Source organism: Apodemus sylvaticus, chromosome 7 (genome assembly GCF_947179515.1).
Source record: "Apodemus sylvaticus chromosome 7, mApoSyl1.1, whole genome shotgun sequence".
Lineage (NCBI taxonomy): Eukaryota > Metazoa > Chordata > Mammalia > Rodentia > Muridae > Apodemus > Apodemus sylvaticus.
The window spans coordinates 13,819,582-13,842,837 of record NC_067478.1 but is presented as its reverse complement, the minus strand read 5'-3'; the positions used below and the strand labels follow the sequence as shown (position 1 = coordinate 13,842,837).

The 23,256-nt window shown below is 40.0% G+C and overlaps 1 protein-coding gene across 2 annotated transcripts in view; it reads left to right on the top strand.

The window, feature by feature from the left end:
- Positions 1 to 23,256, top strand: part of Smarcc1 (SWI/SNF related, matrix associated, actin dependent regulator of chromatin subfamily c member 1) — a 97,379-nt gene that overhangs the window by 6,734 nt on the left and 67,389 nt on the right. For both annotated transcript variants that reach the window (XM_052187141.1, XM_052187140.1), the window contains exons 3-9: positions 1,539 to 1,624; positions 7,044 to 7,125; positions 10,188 to 10,280; positions 11,769 to 11,838; positions 15,012 to 15,081; positions 19,619 to 19,694; positions 21,720 to 21,845. In XM_052187141.1, coding sequence (XP_052043101.1) covers positions 1,539 to 1,624; positions 7,044 to 7,125; positions 10,188 to 10,280; positions 11,769 to 11,838; positions 15,012 to 15,081; positions 19,619 to 19,694; positions 21,720 to 21,845 — 603 coding nt within the window. The remainder of the gene's footprint in view (positions 1 to 1,538; positions 1,625 to 7,043; positions 7,126 to 10,187; positions 10,281 to 11,768; positions 11,839 to 15,011; positions 15,082 to 19,618; positions 19,695 to 21,719; positions 21,846 to 23,256) is intronic.

Here is a 23,256-nt window from a genome sequence, read left to right as displayed (position 1 = left end):
TTTTTGTTTCTGAGACAGTCTCCAGTTCTGGCTATTCTAGAATGAAGTTTTTTATTCGGTTTTGGTTTTTTTATAGTCTGGTATAAAGATACACACCTTTAATCCCAGCACTTGGGGGGCTGAGGCAGTTGGGTCTCCGAATTCAGGGTCAGCCTGGTCTATATAGTGAGTTCCAGGACAGCCAGAGCTATGCAGCAAGACCCTGTCTTAGAAACAAAAACAAAGAAGGTATTTTTTTTTTTTTTTAAAATATGGTTTTTGTTCTTTTGTTATTCTTAATTGTAAACATGTAAGTATCATCACCCAAAATGACATTGCAGGGTGCTTTAGACATGGGATCTTCACTCCCGGGAACTATGCCATTGTTTACTAAGGGTTGACTGGTTAGAGAATATTTTTAATCATAAACCATAATTAAAAATAATTCATGGCTTAGGGCCAGGTGATCAGGTGTGTTCCTCTTCCTCTCAAAAATCAACATTTTCTCAAATGAAAGATTTTTCTGATTTGTGATTCTGTAAAAGGAAATTGCATGAGAAAGACAGTTAACAGCGTCAATACTTTATTTTCTGAAACGTAGTTTCTGTTTTGTAGCCCTGGCTGTCTGGGAACTCTGTAAATCAGGCTGGCTTCAGATCTTGCTTCAGCCTTGAGTGCTGGGTTTGGGTTTAAAGGTATCCCTCCTACCAGCTATTTATTTATTTTTAAAGATTTAAATTTTTTAAAATTATTTTATATATCTGTGTGTAGGTTTGTGTGCTTGATTGCAGGATTTATAGAAGTCAGAGGAGAGCCTCAGACCCCCCTAGGATTGGAGTTTTAGTTGTGAGTTGCCACTTGGGCATTGGTAATTTCAAAAGTAGTGACTGTTGAGCCATTGTTCCAACCTAATATATGCGATTTTATTTATTTTCTGATATTTGAAATAGGACTTCTCACTGGCCAGTTGTAAATAAAATTTTAAAGGTGAAAAAAAAGCTTCTTTCTAGCTTGTTGTGGTAGCTCATTTCTATGTCCCTTCAGTACCTATGAAATGGCTGCAGAAAGATAGAAGTTGAAAGTCAAGTCTCAGCTGCATTGCTCATTTGAGGCCGACATGAGCTATGTGAGAGCCTGTTTTTTTTAAAAAAAGAAGCTAGGCAGTGGCAGGCGAGTTTCTGTATTTTAGGCCAGTGTGGTCTACAGAGTGAGTTCCAAGATAGCCATGGCTACACAGAAAAATCCTGTCTCAACACAACAACAATGGACAAATAAATAAAAGTAAAAAATAGCACTGAGCTAGACCTTGTGGTTGAAGTTTATAATCCAGGTTACTAGGTGGCTGAAGTAAAAGTTTTAAGGCTTCCTTGGGTTTCTAAGTGACCTTGAGATTAGCCCAGGGTATCTGAAAACCAGACTTAGAAAGGAGGCCTGCCAGTATAGTTAGTTGACTGGTAGAACATTTTCTTAACAGATAGGAGTTTTTAAGTTTTAAGTATAACATGAATGATGATGTCGGAACTTTTTCTTATTCTTTTGTGCAATTTGTGGTTCTTTAGGCAAAATGTTTCATGGATTTCAAAGCTGGAGGCACCTTGTGTCACATTCTTGGGGCTGCTTACAAGTACAAAAATGAACAGGGCTGGTAAGTTTTTAATTCCTTTTCCTGTTTTGATGTGATGGTGACACATGATGTGAAGTCATACTCTTTTTATGTAGAGGATTCTGTGAGGATATTGATGTGATGACACATGATGTGAAGTCATACTCTTTATGTAGAGGATTCTGTGAGGATATTGATGTGATGACACATGATGTGAAGTCATACTCTTTATGTAGAGGATTCTGTGAGGATATTGATGTGATGACACATGATGTGAAGTCATACTCTTTATGTAGAGGATTCTGTGAGGACATTGATGTAATGACACATGATGTGAAGTCATACTCTTTATGTAGAGGATTCTGTGAGGATATTGATGTGATGACACATGATGTGAAGTCATACTCTTTATGTAGAGGATTCTGTGAGGATATTGATGTGATGACACATGTGTGAAGTCATACTCTTTATGTAGAGGATTCTGTGAGGATATTGATGTGATGACACATGTGTGAAGTCATACTCTTTATGTAGAGGATTCTGTGAGGATATTGATGTGATGACACATGTGTGAAGTCATACTCTTTATGTAGAGGATTCTGTGAGGATATTGATGTGATGACACATGTGTGAAGTCATACTCTTTATGTAGAGGATTCTGTGAGGATATTTGTGTTATGGCAAGGTAAGGCCTTTTTTTTTTTTTCTTAATACATTTTCACTTTTTCAGTTTTTTGAAGACTTTTTTTCCTCAGGATTGTAGTTTCAATCAGGTGTGGTAGGTTGAACCTTTCATCCCAGCACTTGAGACAGAGCCAGTAGATCTCTGAATAACCCCCTCAGAAAAAAAACAAAACTTCTTATTTAGGGAAATAGTATGTTTTGGGTACTAGAGATTGAATTGAGGGGCTTTGTGCATGCTGAGAGTTTGTTCCTAGCCACAAGGAAATTATTTGCATGCACGCACACACACTAATGATAGTTTTGTTGTTTAATTTTTGTTGTTGTTTTGAGATGGGGTCTCTAGTAGCCTTAGCTATCCTAAAACCCACGATGTAGACCATACTGGTTGAGTGGGAATCCTTGGTAATTTAAATTGCATATTTATGAAGAGTTGTACAACTTATTTTCAGAATTGGAATAATGAGAGGTTGATATTTCTGGATGTAGCAAAATTTCTTAGTAACTTGATTTTCTTTTAAGTTGACTTTTTTTTTTTTCTCTTTTTGGTTTTTTGAGACAGGGTTTCTCTGTACAGCCCTGGTTGTCCTGGAACTCGCTCTGTAAACCAGGCTGGCCTCGAACTCAGAGAAATCCACCTGCCTCTGCCTGCCAAGTTCTTGGATTAAAGGCATTTACCATCACCGCTGCCCGACTGTTGGTTTTTGTTTTTTGTTTTTTTCTTTTTTGTCAACCTGACACAAGCTAGAGTTATCTGAAAAGAAGAAACCTTCAGTGATAAAATACCCCTATTTTATTGACCTAAGCCTGTAGGACATTTTTTTTTTCTAATTGATGTGGAAAGGCCCAGCCCACTTTGGGGGCAGTTCAGAGGTGTCAAAAAAATAAGAAAGCAAACTAAAGCTATAGGGAACAAACCGTGGTCTCAGCTTCAGTTCCTGCATTGTTTTCCCTGATGACAGACTTTAACCTTGAACCAAGCTAAAACATACGCTACTTTGAATAATTGATGAATTCATTGCATCCTTTTCTCTTTACTGCTGTAGCATGCATGCCTAGTACTCTATTGCTAAGCCACACGGCTTTCCCCTCTCTGCTTAAAAAATAGATTTTTAAAGTTGCTAGTTTAACACACATACATCTGCACGCGCGCGCACACACACACACTCACACACTCACTCACTCATACATACACTCTTTGTAGACTAGGCATTGAACTTAAACCAACATGGCTCTGTCTTGAAAAGTTGGGATGTAGTCTTGAACTAGATTCAGCCTCAATAACATTTCTGCCAATAATTAAGAATTCTGTTTCTCAAGCATCCCATTTTTTTCTTTTTTCTTTCTTTTTTCTCTTTGGTTTGTTTTTGATTTTTAAGACAGGTTGTGGGCTGGAGAGATGGCTCAGTGGGTAAGAGCACCGACTGTTCTTCCAAAGGTAATGAGTTCAGGTCCCAGCACCCACATGGTGGCTCACAACCATCCGTAAAGAGATCTGATGTCTAAAGACAGCTATGGTATACTTGCATATAATAAATAAATAAATCTTTAAAAAAAAAAAAAGACAGGTTGTATAGCCCTGGCTATCCTGGAACTCACTCTATAGACCAGGCTGGCCTCAAACTTAGAAATCCACCTGCCTTTGCCTCCCAAGTGCTGGGATTAAAGGCATGCGCCACCACTGCCTGGCTTTTTTTTTTTTCTTTTATAATCTTTGTAACTAAGATGTTCTAGTTTCATTCTGTTGCTGTGTCTTAGTTACCATTCATTATATGACTATTAAGAGATACCATGTCTAAGGCAACTCTATAGAAAACATTTGAATAGGGGTTTTCATGCTTATCATGGGAAGTAGACAGACAAGGTTCTCTAGCTGAATATCTTACATCCTGATTGTCACGCAGCTGGCACAGAATCATTGGGCCTGGTGTAGTCTTTTAAAACCTTAAAACACACACATACACCCAATGGCATGCCCTCTCCAACAAAGTCATTTTACTAGCTGGGGACCAAGAATTCAGATATAGCCTGTGGGGGCCTTTCTCCTTCACCCACCATACTGTGATTAACTACTCTAGGCAGAATGGACTTAGGCAGGAAAAGGTTTGTTTGGTTTATACTTCTAGATCACAGTCTTTCAGTGAGGGAAGTCAGGGCAGGAACAAAAGCCAGCCTTCCCATATCAATCATTAATCTAAAAAGTGTTCACAGACATTGCCATGGGCTAATCTGATTTGGGCCATCTCTGAATTGAGATTTCTTAAATGACAGCTGATGCTAACTAGGGCAGATGGGATGAAGTGTTGCTGTAGTTTGAGTGGTACTTCCTTGATGGATAGGGAGATCAAGCTTTTGGCATGTTGGCCATTTGTATGCTCTTTACATTCAGGTCACTTCCCATTTTAAATTTTTATTTCAGTTCTTCATAACAGACTCTTTATACTAACCTCATCAGATATGCAATCTGTATTTTTAAAAAAATGCTCAAAGATTTCTGCCACCATTCTGGTTTATAATATCAGCATGAGGAATACAAGGCAGGATGGTCAGGAGTTTAGGACTCCTCAGCCAAATGGTGTTTTTGAGTCCAGATTGGAACATACAAAGTTTGTCGCCAGAAAAACATCTGCAACTTGTTCTTCTAGCACCGAGATAGTTGGATAGATCTTTTAAATTATGAGGAATGTGTCTGCTAAATAGATTACTTTAAATGTTGCTTTCTGCCGGGCAGTGGTGGCTCACGCCTGTAATCCCAACACTCTGGGAGGCAGAGGCAGGCAGATCTCTGAGTTCGAGGCCAGCCTGGTCTACAGAGTGAGTTCCAGGACAGCCAGGGCTACACAGAGAAACCCTGTCTCGAAAAAAAAACAACAACAACAAAAAAGTTGCTTTCTTATTTAATCTAGGCTTTAAAATACAGTGTAATAAAGATTCAAAACAACGTTCTTATTCTTAAATTCATACCTATAGCTGAAAGTAACTTTCTGTGTGCTTAAGTATGATAGATCTGTCTTTCTCCCTGTGGGAATACCTGTTTCTAGGATGTGTTTCTAGGCTGTTTCTGATATTAACCCATACTTTGGATTTTAAGGTCTCATACCTTATCACTAGCATTGGAAATTCCTTACTGATTTTGATCTCCACCACCACCAATCCTAGTGAGTTTGTGTTTTGCCTTATAAAGCTTAACTGTAGGATCTTTATGAGTCTTTTTTTTTTTTTTTTTTTGGTTTTTGTTTTTTCGAGACACGGTTTCTCTCTATAGCCCTGGCTGTCCTGGAACTCACTCTGTAGACCAAGATGGCCTCGAACTCAGAAATCCACCTGCCTCTGCCTCCCAGAGTGCTGGGATTACAGGCGTGCGCCACCACCGCCCGGCTATTACTTTTATGGTAGGTGTTTCCTGGCTTAAGACTGCAGACTTCAAGCACAGGAGATGCATATATGTTTTGGAATTTAGAATATGTAATTTTAACATGGTTTATTGAAAAATTAACATTTTATTTTTTATTTATATATGTGTATTTATTTTGGGGTTTTATATATGTAGGTCTCTGGGGGTATATGTACATGTGACTGTAGTGCTTATAGAGACCTGAAGAGAGTACCAGATCCTTGGAGCTGTAGTTATAGGCAGTGGTGAGCCACCATGTGGGTGCTTAAGTAGGCTAAAGAGATTAGCACAGCTTTCATCTTCCTTTGCACAGTTGTGAGCCATTTTTTCTTTCTCTGACTTCCACACACGTGCTGTGGCACCCATTTGTGTGGTCAGACTTGTTGTCTTAATAACTAAAAGTTCTTTTTGTTTTTCTGAGATAGCGTTTGGTTTTTTTGTTTGTTTGTTTTTGTTTTTTTTGGGGGGGGTTTGTAGTATTAGCTGGCCTGAAACTCATAGATTTACATGCCTCTGCCTTCTTAGTATTGTGAATACAGGCATGTACCACCATGCCTGGCAGCACAGTAACTAAAATTCTCATGTATGTGTTCATGAGCACAGGCATCATCCATGTAGAAGACAACTTTGTAGTCAGTTCATGTACCCTGAGGATGCTAGGCATGGAACTCAGGTTGTCAGCAAAATGGCTCAGCAATTAGCATCTTCACTGCTGAGCCATTTTGCCAGCTGTAAACTGTGTGTGTGTGTGTCTGCTCCTGTGTGTGTGGTGAGTAAACTTATCTTTGTTTATATGTGATTCCTGTGTTAAATCTGTGGAATTTACATTTCTTCCCTTGCAGTACTTGGGGGGTGAATCCAGTCCCTTTTATCTGCTAGGCAAGCATTCTATCACAAACTATGTCCCCAGCCTTTTGAACTACTTTTCTATATCATGTAATATATCTTAAACTGAAAGAAAACAGGAATTCATAACATTGGTACTTTGTTTTGACTGTTGTATGTTCTTAAAATTTAACTGCCGCCATGCCTGTAATCCTAGCACTCTGGGAGGCAGAGGCAGGCGGATTTCTGAGTCGAGGACATCCAGGGCTTTACAGAGAAACCCTGTCTCAAAAAAAAAAAGAAAGAAAGAAAATTTAACCTTTTTTTTTTTTTATTTTTTTATTTTTTTAAGGTATGTGTATGTATGTGTCTGTGTAGGTTAGAGGACACCTTGGGCATCTGTTCTTTTCTTCCACTCTGGATTCTGTGGATGAGTCATCTTTGGGACTAGCTTAGTATCTAAGCCTTTTAAATTCATTTAAGTGAAATTCCCCAATGCAGTATTCACTTGTTTAAAACTGAAGATAAAACTTAGTAAAGCTTTTTTTTTCTCTCTCTTAGGCGGAGATTTGATCTTCAAAATCCATCCCGAATGGATCGTAATGTTGAAATGTTCATGAACATTGAGAAAACTTTGGTACAGGTAAGTTGGAGATGTAGGCCTTGTTGTCCCTCTCCCGCTGCTCTCCTAGGTCTGCGGTTTGGCTCTTTCTCATTTGTCATGTTGTGGATAGAGCTCTTTTAATTCCAGGTCAGTCTATAATTTCTGCCTCAGTAGTCCCTAATTCTAAATTTAGATTTAAAAGTCACTATCTCAACTTAAAAGTTTATTTCAACCGCTAATATACTTATTTCTAATTCTAAAACTCTTTATTAGATTGCAAAGGGATGGATTTTGTTGAAATACATAATTTTATTTTTTTAAATAATTGTTTTTGTGTATTGGGATTAGAGCTGTAATTGATCTGGTCATTTAAGACTGATAAATGTCAGACCAAAATGTTTCTTTTCTCCTCCCCTCCCCCACTCCAGACCAAAATGTTTCTTTTCTTTCTTTTGAGACAGTGTCTCTTTTAGTCCTGACTTTCCTGAAACTCACTATGTAAACTAGAATTAGGCTGTCCTGGAACTCACTATGTAGAGCAGGCTGCCCTTGAACTCAAAGAGATTCTTCTTTCTACCTCCTGAGTGCTGGATTAAAGGCATTTGTGATATTTCTCTTTATTTACTTCATTTATTACTTGAGTCATTTTTCTCCCCGTGGAGCCATAGAGCATTGAGATCCTCTTGTCTCTGCTTCCCGAGTGCTGAGGAAGACAGGTGCATGTACTACCATAGCCTGTTGCTTTGTTCTGCTTCTCCGTACTATAAGCACTCTTCCTTTATTTTTTTTTGTTTTTTTGGATTTGGATTTTTTGAGACAGGGTTTCTCTATGTAGTCCTGGCTGTCCTGGAACTCACTCTGTAGACCAGGCTGGCCTAGAACTCAGAAATCCGCCTGCCTCTGCCTCCCAAGTGCTGGGATTAAAGGCCTGCGCCACCACCACCTGGCACAAGCACTCTTCCTAATGGTGACTTTATTATGGAGTCTTTGGATTTCTTTTATGTTTGTATAATAAATACCTACTTTCCTCTCAGCTGGATTATAATTTGAATGTAAGAATGCTTAAATTTCTGTTTCTGAGGTTTTGTTTTTTCCTTTTGTTGGGGGTTATGGTGCTAAGTATGGAACCTAGAGCATGAGCTAGGCATGCACTGTGCCAGTGACACACATTTCCACCTCACAGTTTGCTGGTGTTGCTGGAGTAGTTTGTTTGTGTTTTGACTTGGAGACAGTTTCTCTCTGTCCAGGCTGTCCTGGAACTCACTGAAGACTAGGTTGGCTTTAAACTCAGAGATCTGCTTGCCTCTGCCTCCCAATTGCTGGGATGAAAGGTGTGTGCCACCACCACCTGGTTTGAAATTGATTACTTTTATGTGTCTGCATAATGTGTAATTATGGCCTCATGTGTCATGGCATGTATGTAGAGGGGAGAGAACAGCTGGTGGAGTATGTTCTTTCTCCCCACTCTCGTGGTGCTGGGGATTGAAATCAGGTCCATGGGCTTACACAGCACGCATTATCACCATACTACACTAGCTCTGATTACAAAATCTTAGTTTATGTATGAGTGTTGTCTGTGTGTATCATGTATGTGCAGTGTATACAGAGGTCAGAAGAGGGCCCTGATTTCCTGTAACTGGGGTGAGCTGTCTCGTGGGTACTGACTGTTGAACCTAAATCTTGTGGAAGAACAGCTGGTGCTCTTTACCATTGCGATGTTTCTCTCTTTGTTTTGTTTTTGCTTTTTTTCAAGACAGGTTTCTCTGTGTAGCCCTGGCTGTCCTGTAATTCACTCTGTAGACCAGGCTGGCCTCGAACTCAGAAATCCGCCTACATCTGCCTCCCAAGTGCTGGGATTAAAGGCGTGTGCCACCACCACCTGGCTGCCATGTTTCTCTACCTCACCTTTTTGAAAAAGAATCTCTCACTGAACCTGGACTATAGCTGTTTTGGTTAGTGCATGGTGGGTGGCTCCGTGGTTAGCTTTTGGTTAGCTCCTGGGATGATAGCTTGTCTCTTTCCCATTGGAGACATGAGTTTGGACTACAGATGTGTGCTGTCACTCTTAGCTTCTGTGTGAGCCCTGGACATTGAGAACCAACTCCTTATGCTTATTCAGCACTTCACTCTCTGAACCTTTGAACCTTCCTCCCTCTCCCTGCATTGTGGTGCGAGGGTTGAGATAGGGTCTCACCATGTAGCTCCAGGTGACTCGGAACTCAACAGAGATCAATCAGCCTTCTTCTGCTTCCTGAATGTCATGATTAAAGGCCTACTGTCACTGACCTTACTGTATTTTAGCAATAATTTCATTCAAATGATTCTCAACAGTCTTTGTTTAGCTGCAGAAGGGATCTGGGGATGATTTTAAGTAGCCTGCTGAGCCATCTCAGTTTTATTTTGAGATAAGACTATCATATTGAGTATGATATGGCCAGGCATGGGGGTATACCCCTTTAATCTCGGCAGTCAAGGAGGCAGAGGAAGATCTGCCTCAAACTCAAACTCAGTTCTCTGAGTTTGAGGTCAGTCTGGTCTACAGAGAGAAATCTATGGCTACATAGAAAAACCCTGTCTCACCACACCCCACCCTCACTTTCCCAAAAAACCAAATAGGTTGTTTTTGTATGTTAAGAAAGTGTAGGTTTGGGGGCTGGAGAAGAGATGGTTAAGAGCACTAACCACTCTGCCCAGAGGTTCTGAGTTAAATTTCCAGCAACCACATAGTAGCTCACAACCACCTGTAATGGGATCTGATGTCCTCTTCTGGTGTATCTGAGGACGGCTACAGTGTCCTCATATGTTCAATCAATCAATCAATCTTAAAAAAAAAAAAGAAATGTAAGTTTAAATATCAACTTTAGCCATTGAGATGAGGAATGATCAGTATGACCTGTGCGGTGGCTCAGTGGGTAAAGGCATTTGATGACCTACATGGCAGAAAGAGAATTTCTGCATACTTGTCTGATGACTACATATGTGCCATGGTATACACATCTCCACATACAATTAAAATAAATAAGCTATTAGAATGATGAACAGTCAGTGGACATCATCTGAAGACCATTTGAATTTCAAAGTCTGTCTTTTTGTTTTCTCAGAACAACTGTCTGACTAGACCCAACATCTACCTCATTCCAGACATTGATTTGAAGTTGGCTAACAAGTTGAAAGATATCATCAAACGGCATCAGGTAAGAGACATGATTGCTTTAGTGTGGTGGTAATCTGTAGCTCTACCTGTAGTTCAGGTCTACCTGTAGTTCAGGTCTCTGCTGACTTCTGTAGGCATCAGGAACATGTAGTAGAAAGACAAATACAGGCAAAACATTCACTTACATAAAATAAATCTTTTTTAAAAATTGTGATGCTAGAGAGATTACTCTGGTTAAGAGTACAAACTCACCAAAAAAACAAAAACAAACAAATAAAAAAAAACAAAAAAAAACCCAAGCTGGGCGGTGGTGGCGCACGCCTGTAATCCTAGCATCCTAGAGGATACTTTGAGTGTCTACTTAAAATTGAATATTTGACTTTTTCTTGTTTGTGTAGTATCAAGAATGAACAGTTGTTAGTTTAAATTGTTTTGAGGGGTTTTTCATTTTGTTTTTGTTTTTAAGATATATTTAGTAGTCTTTAACCTAGCCATATTTTTACCCTTAATTTTCTTAGCAATGTTGCAACACTGACCTAAAGTGACAGCAACAATGTACACGGTCCACCTGTCATTGATGCAGCCCCAGTGTCTGTGCCAGACGTCATGTCAGTTAATGATGATGGTGCTGGGCGGTAGGGCAGGACGGCAGAGAGTATGAGACCAGCAGGGGCTGCACACTTGTAACTTGGCGGTTTTTCTTTTACTGTTTGTTTTTGTGAGACAGTCTCAAGTAGCTTAGGATAGCTTTAAACTTAGTATATTTAAAGATGGCCTTTAATGCCGGGCAATAGTGGCGCATGCCTTTAATCCCAGCACTTGTGAGACAGAGGCAGGTGGATTTCTGAGATCAAGGCCAGCCTGGTCTACAGAGTGAGTTCCAGGACAGCCAGGGCCACACAGAGAAACCCTGTCTCGAAGAAAAGAAAAAAAGAAGAAAGAAAAAAAAGATGGCCTTTAATTCACTAGCCTCCTGTTTTCCCAAGTTCTTAGGTTCTAGGTCTGGCTAAAGCCTTATACTCTTTCAAGGTGAGTACACATTATAGTTACTCTTAATGTTGTGTTCCCATGCTCATTGTTTATGATGATTGGGAAATAATTTTAAGAACTTGAGGCATGCGTATTGATCGTTAAGGTACAATATTTTGAATGCTAAAATGTTCTCAATAAGTTTGATTTTTTTTTAGAGAATTTCTTGGTTTTGGATCAGTGATAGTTGATAAAGAATATATAGATATTCCCAAATCTTTTTGAAAAATTTAGACATTTGAAACACTTGAGACAGGGTTTCTCTGTGTAGTCCTGGCTGTCCTGGAACTCACTCTAGACCATGCTGGCCTCGAACTCAGAAATCCTGCCTCTGCCTCCCAAATGCTGGGATTACAGGCGTGCGCCACTACGTCCGGCTCATTATCTCTTCTTGACAAAAATGATTTTTAAAAAAATTTTTTTTCTTAGATAGTACGTGTCCACACCTCATGGTTGCCATGTACCTTATTTTTATGTTTCCTATTTATTTGCTTTGCAGGGGACATTTACTGATGAGAAGTCGAAAGCTTCCCACCATATTTATCCATATCCTTCCTCACAAGAGGATGGTAAGTTAGCTGGTGGTTTTAAGCTCCTTAACACATACATTGTACCGTAGGGTATAAATAATGTACTCTTCTTCTAAAAAGTGTCTTAATAAGTACACCATCATTTAATGTTGAATTCTTTGTTTTCTTTAATGTATTACTTGGCTGGTATATTACTCTGAGATTGGATCACTTGATTCTTTTAAAAAGTGAGACTTAACCTGTGCTGTTCAGTATTCTAACCAGTTAGATTTTTTCTTTCAGATGTAGCACCAGTTTTACATTGTTGATGTTTGCTGAGAACTGCTAAAAATACAGGAATATCTGAGGCAGACGATTATTGACTATCACAGAGTTCAGTAAACTCTGGTTAGAGATCTGTCTAAATAGAGGCAAGGTTCCAAATACCTCAGGCTGCCCTTGAACTGTTTGTGTAGCCAGGAGTCCCTTAAACTTGAGACCTGTATGCCCCAGCTCCCCAAGTTGAGAGTATGTGCTCTTGGGTATAGGACGAGGACCCTGACCCACTGAGCAACGTTCCCAGCTCTTCCCTCTCCAGGACGCACCCCAACTTATTTTTTTTCTCTCTCAGTGTTTAAATTTGTTTGGTGTGTTAATGTGTATACATTTGGGAACCCTTGTGCCACAGTGAGCTTGTAGAGGCCAGAGGACATACAGCTAATGTGAATTGGTTTTGTGCATATAGGGTCCTGAGATTCAAATTGAAGTCAGCTGCTTTGGCAACAGTGTGGATTAGCTGAGCCATCTCATTGGCCCCAAAATTTCCAGCCTTAAGTCTGCACCCTTAATGTTAAAGTGGTGGGATTTTTTTTTTTAACACAGCTCAATTCAGCTAGCATTGAATTGAAATTCTTCTGCCCCAACCTTCCAAATGCTGCTGCTTTGTAGGTTTTTTTTTGTTTTGTTTTTTTGTTTTGTTTGTTTTCCGAGACAGGGTTTCTCTGTATAGCCCTGGCTGTCCTGGAACTCACTTGGTAGACCAGGCTGGCCTCCAACTCAGAAATCCACCTGCCTCTGCCTCCCAAGTGCTGGGATTAAAGGTATGCGCCACCACCGCCCAGTGTTTTGTAGGGTTATTGATCTGTTCAAAGTATTCATGAATCCCAGAGACATAACCACCTTGTTTTGTTTCCTCCCTTTGATTTGATATTTCAAGTGATCTATCATCAGCTTCTATCATTTTGTGTTTGAATACATCTATTAGTAAACAGTTAATTTGCTGGGCAGTGGTGGTACACACCTTTATTTAATCTCAGCACTTTGGAGGTAGAGGCAAGCATGTGGTTAGAGTTACAGGATGGCTAGGGCTACACAAGACACCTAAAAATAATAAACAAGAAAAGAAAGAGGAAATGGTTAAATTTTTTCATCGATTGTTTTTTCTGTTTCTTAATATGTTAGGGCTTTTTGTTTTTGTTTTTTTAAATATTTTCTTTTTTTTTTTTTTTTTTTTTTGTTTGCTTGTTTCAAGATGAGGTCTTTCCTTAGAGAGGCTATCCTGGAACTTGGTATTTTAAATTTTTTTCTTGGGCTTTTTGTTTTGTTTGTTTTTGTTTTGTTTTGTTTTCCTACTTTAGTTTCTCTGTGTGACCTTGACTATCCTGCAACTCATGCTTTTGACCAGGCTGGCATAAGCTTTGGGGATAAATTCAGGGCTCCTTAGGCAATTTCAATTTATACTAGTTTTAGAGAGCCCAGAGGTTCGTTGGTGGTTCAGGGTTTAAGGCATTTGTTGGCCAAGGTTGGTACCTGAATGCCATCCCTGGTACCCACATGTTGTCTGTGATTAGTTTGTCCATTGCTTTTGGACCTGTCGTTGGCTCATACTGAGAGGAAGTTGCTGGTAAACATGTGTGCTCATAGCAGGCAGAGGTAGACAGAGTTGTGATCACTCTCCTTAATTGTTTTTAAAGTTTTTTTAAAAAAACATAAATTTACATTTATGTTTGTTTGTTTGTTTGTTTGTTTTTCGAGGCAGTATTTGTGTAACTTTGGCGGTCCTAGTACTAGCGCTTTAAATTGTGCTGACCTACATCTCACATCCATCTGCCTCAGTCTCTCAAGGGCTGGCATTAAAGGCATGTGCCACCACCGCCTGACCCTCGGGATTTTTTTTTTTTTTTTTTTTAAAGATTTATTTATTATATGTAAGTACACTGTAGCTCTTTTCAGACACTCCAGAAGAGGGCATCAGATCTCATTATGGATGGTTGTGAGCCACCATGTTGTTGCTGGGATTTGAACTCAGGACCTTTAGAAGAACAGTCAGTGCTCTTACCCACTGAGCCATCTCACCAGCCCGGGATTTATTTTTAATTGTTTATGTCTGTATGGAGATATGTACAAGTGAATACAGGTACCTTTAGAGGCCAGAAGAAGAGGTTGTTAGGTCCCATAGAGCTGAATTACATGGGATTGTCTTGAGCCGCCTGATGGCAATGCTGGGAACTGCTCTTGTCCCTTGCGCTGCCCCCTCAGTCCCTTCACTATTTTGAATTAGTTTTTCATAATGAACTTACAGCTCCATGTTTAGTTGTCAAGCTGAGCTGAACAGTGAGCTTCAGAGGTCTGCCTCTCTGCACCCAGTACTGGGAATGCATATGCACCTCCACACTCACCTTAATGTTATTACTTCCTAGGTTAGATTTAGTTATTTTACTTTTTGTATATGAATGTGTGCATCTGGGTACATCTTGTATGTGCTTGTTGTCTTCCTTGAAACTTGGGTTGTGGTTGTGAGCTAGTTTTTGTGTGCTGGGAATTGAGCCTGGGTTATTTGCAAACTCAACATGTATTCTCGATTGCTGACCCATCCCTCCTGCCGCCAAGCTTTTTATCTAAGTACTGGGATCTGAACTTTGGTGGCCATTGCTCCAGCTTCAGAAAGGTCCCTTTTATTCTGACAAGTGGTTTTCAGTTTGAAAACTTAAAATTTGGAGCACTTAGCTATTTTTGTAGATGACCAGGGTTTAGGTCCCAGTAACTACAAATATATTCTCAGCTGTCCAAAACTGCAATTTCCGGCCATCTGACACCTTGTCTGGCCTCTGGCTCCTGCACATATGTTGTATGTATATATATATATGTATGACACTTGGCACATACATAAAATTGAATATATATTTTTTAATCCTAACTAAATTGAAGTCCTATGTTGCTGTTTTTTCTTTCAGAGGAGTGGCTGAGGCCAGTGATGAGGCGAGACAAGCAGGTGCTGGTGCACTGGGGCTTCTATCCAGACAGGTATCCTAACTGTCCTTGTGGTTGTTCACCTCTGCCTTGATAACTGCACATGCCTACAGGCTGGGAGCATTCCCATCCCTTTGTTTGTTCGTTTGTTTTTTGTTTGTTTGTTTGTTTTTTAAGAAGGTTTTTCTGTGTATGTTTAACTGTCCTAGAACTCACTCTGTAGACCAGGATGGCCTCAACTCACAGAGATCTGCCTGCCTCTGCTTTTGCCTCCCAGGTGCTGGAATTAGAAGCAAGTACTGCCACCACCCAGCTTCATTTCCACATTTCCATCTTTCTCTTTATTTTTTATTTAAAATTTATATTACTTATAAACCTCCTTAAACAGGTTCCCACTATGTAGTCCTGGTTCACCTGCAGCTTACCATGTAGCCTAGGCTGACGCCAGACTCAATAAAGCTATCTACTACTGTCTCTTCAGTGCTGGAATTAACAGCATTACATCACCATGCCTATTCCCTTTTTATATTCTGTCTGTTTTTCCCTTACTTCCCCAGGAGTTGGTGAGGGATTGAATGAAGGTCTTTACACATGCTAAGGCTTAAATGCTTTGCATATGAAGTAACTTTATCTTTTTAAGTATTAAAGCTGTTTAACGTTGAAATATATACATGTAATAATATACTTATGAAATGTAGTGTGATATTCTTTGGGTTTTTGTTTGTTTGTTTGCTTGTTTGTTTGTTTCGAGACAGGGTTTTTCTGTGTAGCCCTGGTTGTCCTGGAACTCACTCTGTAGACCAGGCTGGCCTCAAACTCAGAAATCCGCCTGCCTCTGCCTCTCAGAGTGCTGGGATTACAGGTGTGTGCCGCCGCCGCCCAGCGAGTATTCTGTTTTCATGTGCACCAGAAGAGGGCATCACAAGGCCGGGCCGTGGTGGTGCACGCCTGTAATCCCAGCACTCTGAGAGGCAGGCGGATTTCTGAGTTCTAGGCCAGCCTGGTCTACAGAGTGAGTTCCAGGACAGCCAGGGCTACACAGAGAAACCCTGTCTCAAAAAAACCAAATGCAAAAAGCTGAAAAAAAAAAAAAAACAGAGGGAATCACATACCATTACAAATATTTATGAGCCATCATTGGTTGCTGAGAATTGAACTCAGGACTTCTAGAAGAGCAAACAGTGCTCTCAACAGCTGAGCCATCTTTCTAGCCAATGCTACCTCTTTTTTTTTTTTTTTTAATTAAAGCTTTCTGATTCCATTGTAGCTATCAGGAAAAAAATGCCTAGATTGAGCCTCAAGTTTAAGGCAGGCTATATAACTATAGGATTGACAGTTAGTATGGATTTTAATCTGAGATGTTCTTCACAGTCTCATGTGTTGACAAATACTTGGTTCTCAGTATGTAGTGTATATTGCCAGTTCAATGGATCCTTTAGGAGGTGGGCAGTTGGTATTCATTTGAAGAATTTGCCTGGTTTCTGTCTGGTTCTCTTTGTCCTGTCTCTGTCCTTGTGAATACGCCTCTACCACATATTCCAGCCGCTTTGACCTCTGTCCTTCCATCCAAATGATTGTGTACTGGACTCTCAAACCCAGGAGCCAAAAAACAAATTCTTACATTGTTTTGTCAAGACTACCTGCCCAGCATCTAATGTTCTAATGTAAAAAATGATTCAGGTCCTTCCTTCTCAAGGCTTGATCCCATTTTAATTTTTGCTAGTAACTGTGGCCTGTCCCCTGAAATCCATTTATTAATACTTTACAATCAAAACTAAACATTGATAGATTATAAAATTACTTTTTCCCCTCATTAGGCTCGCCTTTGCTTAGTATATTAATTGACCAGGAGGCTTTCCCTCTTTATCTTACATTTAACTATTTAGCAAATTTGTGAGGCAATGTGCCGATGGATGTCTGTGTACATTGCATATACACAGAAGCACTCAAGATAGAGGGCTGCTGGGTTCAGACACTTTTGAACTTAACCCACAATAATGGCTTCCATACAAATAGTGTCACTAGGTTTTCGGGTTCATGTCAAGTTAGAGATAAAACTCAAGGCCTTATACATTGGTCATTTTACTTGGTGTTAAAATTTTTTGGACAGTATAGTAACTTTTAACAATCTTTTCATTTAGTAGACCCTTTCATATTTATAATTTTTGGAATGGCTTTAATGATTATAACACTGGGTGTTGCTTGTTGATGAGAGTATACTAGGAAGGTTGAGAAGAGATGATTTCTGTGGATATTGTGGCAGCGGTGAACGTTCCAGCCTGTAAGGAGCATCAGATGTGAAGTGCATGCACTTCGTGGCATATGTGGAAGATGCCACTGAATCCAGTAACCTTAGAGATAAGTGAGAAGGCAATATGGGAACCTAGAGGAAGGCGGGATTGTGAGACCTTGGCAAATGAATTGGCTGGTTTTATGTCTGCTTGACCCCATCTGGAGTCATCAGAGGGAAAAGACCCTCAGTTGAGGGTCTCCGTGTCTCCATGAGATCTAGCTGTAAGGCAATGTTTTCAGTTAGTGATCAGTGTGAAAGAGTGCGTCCTGTGACTGATGCCATCCTGGACCGGCAGTCCTGTGTTCTCTCAGTCAGCAGGTTGAGCCACGGAAAGCCAGCCGGGAAGCAGCACCCTCTGCATCAGCTCCTGCTCCAGCTTCCAGCCCAGCTTGTGTTCCTGTTCTGACTTCCTCCACTTCCTCCAGAGTTATGATCTGGAAGTGTTAGCTGAATAAATTCTTCCCTCCCCAACCTGCTTTTTGGTCTCTCTCTCTTTCTCTCTCTCTCTCTCCCCCCCCTCCCTCTCCCTCTCCCTCCCTCTCCAGGGTTTGTTTGTTTGTTTGTTTGTTTGTTTGTTTGTTTGTTTCTTTCTTTCTTTCTTTCTTTCTTTCTTTCTTTCTTTCTTTCTTTCTTTCTTTCTTTCTTCCTTTTTTGGATTTGGTTTTGGTTTTTTTCGAGACAGGGTTTCTCTGTGTAGCCCTGGCTGTCCTGGAACTCACTCTGTAGACCAGGCTAGCCTAGAAGAACTCAGAAATCTGCCTGCCTCTGCCTCCTAGAGTGCTGGGATTACAGGCGTGCGCCACCACCATGCAGCTGAGACAGAGTTTCTCTGTGTAACCCTGGCTGTCCTGGAACTCACTCTGTAGACCAGGCTGGCCTCAAACTCAGAAATCCGAATTCCTCTGCTTTCCAAGTGCTAAGATTACAGGCATGTGCCACCACTGTCTGGCCAGCTTTTTGGTCTTGGTGCTTTCATCATTGCAGGAGAAGCCCTGACCAACACAGAAACCAATGTTTTTGTGAGGACTTTCAATTTTAGTAGTTTGGAGTCTGTCCTAGTTTTTTTATGTTGCAGTCCCTTTATATCCTTGGCCAAGAGCAACTTGGCAAGGAAATGCTTATTTGGTTCCATTATTGAAGGTGAAGCCACAGTAGGAACATGGAGGTAGAGACTGAAGCAGAGACCATGAAGGAGTGCCGGCTACTGGCCGCAGGCTTTGTCATGCAGCCTAGACCTACCTGCCCAGTGGTGGTGCCCCTCACAGCAGGCTGGTTTTCTACATTACCTGCTAATCAAGAAAACATGTTGCCACCTTTCCTATATGCCAGTATGACAGAGGTATTTTTTAAATTGAGGTTCCCTCATTCCAGATGATACTTTCTTGTGTTAAAATTGTCTTAAATAAACAAAAACCAAACAGCAGAGAGACGTTGGAAATTTTTGAATTGTAGAATGTTGCGCTGACTTTTGAAAAGATTATTCTGTGAAAAACTCAGTTCTTGGGAAAGCAGTGGATAGGGTAAGAAATGAGTGTGGGGGAAGGAGAACAGTGGAGAGAAGGCATGTGTGGGAGGGTGCTTGGTTTGGAACAGTTACCACACGTGAGATTGGCAAAGTAGAACTGCCTGCTGGATTTCGAGTTTTAGATTCACTTAAGGTACGGATGTAATACGTAGTAAGTGTAGTGTGACTCTGAAAACCTGAATGAGATCACCAAGAAGCGAAGTTTTTTTTTTTAAGACACGCCTGCATTCTTTAATATCAGAGAATGTTAATATTTAATGTTTGTGTTAATTATGATGTTTAATATGACTGAAACTACAAGTTAGCAATGGGCTGAGGGCTGGGTATGAGAGAACAAATACCCGGTGATAGGAATGGCAAGAAGGAAGGCTGAGTTTTAAGGGTTATTTTGAGCACTGAGCAGCATTTATTTAGAATTATTTTTAACTAATTCAGGTAATTTTTGGCTTGGTTCAGTTTTATTGACAGTGTTGAAACAAAAATATTGTGTAATGCACTGTGTGTATATATAATATGTGTCTGAGTAGGTACCCTCATGCCATTGCACATGTGGAAGTCCAAGGATACTGTTTAAAGTCAGTTCTTCTACTTGTATATGAGTTCTCGGAATTGGACTCAGTTAGGCTTGTATGGCAAATTCTTTTATCCGTGATTCTTGAACATCAGTTTACTAAAAGTTTTTAATATTTGTAACAATATCTTTAGTGATTGGCCCCTCTTTCTAATCAATAGACTTGGCTCTAATTTGATTGCTTATTTAATTTGCTTTATAGCTATGACACTTGGGTCCACAGCAATGATGTTGATGCTGAAATTGAAGATGCACCAATCCCAGAAAAACCATGGAAGGTAATGGATCTGTAAAATGAAATCTTCGTGGCTGGGCATAGTGGTGCATGCCTTTAACCCCAGCACTAGGAGGCAGAAGCTGGCAGATCTCTGAATTCAAGGCCAGCATGGTCTACACACTGAGTTGTAAAACAACAGCCATTTAGAGAGTCCCTGTCCTAGGAAATTATTGACTAGGCACACGTATCATGAATAGTCATATGTGTAGGCAAAATACATAATAAACATAAATAAATAATACAAATAAATTTTTACATACCTTGTCATTCTCTACAATAAATTAATTTGTATTTGGAAAGCTGTTTCTACTCTGGCTCATGCTGTCCCTGAGATTACTCTGCAGTCACTGCTGGCCTTGATTTTGTAATGGTCATCCTGCCTCAGTCCCGTTGGTATTCAAGAGTTAGCCCATGCCCAGATACAACTACATTTTTTTAAAAAAATGTATAATGGAGTTCTCCTTTTAATGTCTTCAACTCAAGAACATATCCATGAGCCCGACAACATTGTTTGTATTAAGGTCTTCATGTGTGCAGTGCTTGAGAAGAACCAGTGCCAAGCCGCAGTATGAGAAATGGGGTGTCATGTTCAACCTGTATGTAGAGGTCTTGAGAAAGTATAACTCTGTCAACTCTGTTCCTCCCACCATAACTGAACCACTATTACAAACATGTCGCACTCTGGAATTATAATCCATAATAAACTCTTTGTTTTACTGATTTTGTTTTATTCACTCAGGATTTCTCTGTGTAGCCCTGGCTGTCATGGAACTCGCTTTGTAGGCCAGACTGGCTTCAAACTCACAGAGATCCATCTGCCTCTGCCTCCCAAGTTCTAGGATTAAAGGCGAGCACTACCACCAACTGGTAAGAGCTGTCTTTCAAACGTTGCAGTGAACTGGACATTTGTTTGTTCACAGTTAATGATGTTCATTGCTGACCTTTGCCTAGAGGAAAAAAATTTTTTTTTAAGATTTATCTTAAGAGTGCTCTATCTGCCAGAAAGGGCATCAGATCTGATTATAAATGGTTGTGAGCCACCATGTTGTTGCTGGGAATTGAATTCAGGAGCCAGGCCTCTTAACTGCTGAGCCATTTCTCCAGCCCCAGAAAAATTTAAAAGTTCTTTTAAAAAGAAAAAGGGCTGCGAGAGATCGCACATGTCCTTATGATCTTGAAACAATGTGGACTGCAAGATTAGTGGAAGGGCTTGCTTATTTAGTGGTGGTTTTGTTGGTATAGCATTTTAGGGGACACCCATGCTCTTTAAATTTTTCTTCTTTCTCTCTCTCTCTCTCTCTCTCTCTCTCTCTCTCTCTCTCTGTCTCTCTCTCCCTCTCTGTCTCTGTCTCTGTCTCTGTCTCTCTCTCTCTCTCTCTCTCTCTCTCTCTCTGTTTTTTGAGACAGGGTTTCTCTGTGTAGGCCTGGCTGTCCTGGAACTCACTCTGTAGACTAGATTGACCTCAAAAATCCACCTGCCTCTGCCTCCAGAAGTGCTGGGATTAAAGGAGTATGCTACCATTGTCCAGCTGACACCAGTGCTCTTTAAGCAGGCCCAATAAACTCATTGGTTCCCCAAATTGAACTTTGGTGGGATCATGTTTGTTGTTGATATCCTACAAAGAGGTTGTTGTCTCCCCTGGTAAAGTGCCTGACACAAAACCATCCAGTTTTCTATTGGCTGCTATATCACAACTTATTTTCAGTGTTGAAGGAAGCGTTATAGTTGCAATTCCTAATTGTGCCTCTCATTTCTTTTTGGTTTTTTTCGAGACAGGGTTTCTCTGTGTAGCCCTGGCTGTCCTGGAACTCATTCTGTAGACCAAGCTGGCCTTGAACTCAGAAATCCGCTTGCCTCCCAAGTGCTGGGATTATATGCGTGCGCCACCACTGCCCGGCTTTGTGCCTCTCATTTCATTGCAACCAAGCACTCTCTGCCCCTTCCCCTCTGTGCCTTTATGTGTAACTAAGATGACGAAATATTCTAATGCTGAATCATAATTGTGCCCCATTGATATGGTTCTAGGTTCATGTAAAATGGATTTTGGACACTGATGTTTTCAATGAATGGATGAATGAAGAGGATTATGAAGTGGATGAGAACAGAAAGCCAGTGAGTTTTCGTCAACGAATTCCAACAAAGAATGAAGAGGTATTTCACTTGGCACTATTTCTTTTGCTTTTTGTGATTATTTTCTTTCTTAATAATCTGACTCATACACACTGTGGGCCATCACCTAAGAAGTACATATATAACCTATTGAGTGACTTAACAACCATCTGTTGGCATCTTCCTAGAGAGAGGACTCGAAACCTTAGTGAAATGAGCCTCGTGGTATGCTAATTCTAGAGCTGATTTTTAATTGTTTTATGTATATGGGTGTTAGGAGTCTATGTGTACACTATGTGATGTGTGGTGTCTGGATGGCACAGTATGGTGTGCTGGGAATCACATTGCAGCAGCTGTGCTCTTCACCACTGTGTCTTACCAGCTCTTTGTTTTTGTTTTTACCTATTTTTATTTTATGTGCATTAGTGATCTTCTCACATGTATGTCTATGTGAGGGTTCTAGATCCCCTAGAACTAGAGTTACAGGTAGTTGTGAGCTGCCATGTGGATACCAACCCCTTGTTTTAATTTTTAAATGCATTTTAAGACTTAACCAGCAAAGTAATAATATTTTAAATAATACCACTTATCTTCCAGTTTTTCTTAGGAAAACCAATTTCTTTATTTAATATTATAATAACTTCAGTGTAAACACAATACTCAAATAGTAGTCTTAAAATATTTTGAGAATTAAAATGCTGCAGTGTTTTCTAACAATAGGGGATTTAGTATTTATTGTTTTTTTTACTATTAAGTAAGTCCAAGCCCTTATTTGTTAGACGATATGACAATGAAACATTATTTTATATGCTGCCCTAAACATTTCTTGATTAAATGAAGTTCAAGTCCTGGCTATTTACTCAGGATTCCATAGAAAGCGCTATTTTGCCAGGAATGGTGATGGTGCCTGCCGTGAATCCCTGCTCTCATGGGAGGCAGGAAGATAGGTCTGTGTGGTTTTGAGGTCAGCCTGGTCTGCATAGCAATTTCAGGCGAGGCAGTTACATAGTGAGACCTTGCCTCTACAAACAAAATCTCACAGATTTTTGGTTACATAAGTCACTAGAGTAAGAATTTGGACCAAGAAGATAGCCTTTTGTAACTGTGATTCTAAGATCATTTTCATTTATGACAGCTAAAGTTGTTTTGCTTTGTAAATTTCCTTTCTGTTTTGTTTTTTGTCATTGTTTTAGATAATTGTAGTCTGTAACTTAATATGTAGCTCAGGCTGACCTAAATTGGCGGTACCAATCTCAGCCTTCCCAGTGTTGGAAATAAAAGTATATTTCACCAAGCTTGGGTCGCTCTTTTTTGTTTTATGTTTTCTTTGGTATTTATATTTATGTCTATATGTGCAAGTATATATGTTAAACCATTATCTGAAAATAGGTTTCGTGTTTTTACACTTGTGCTTTTTAAAATTTTTTTTAATTTTTTTTATTTTTTTATTTTT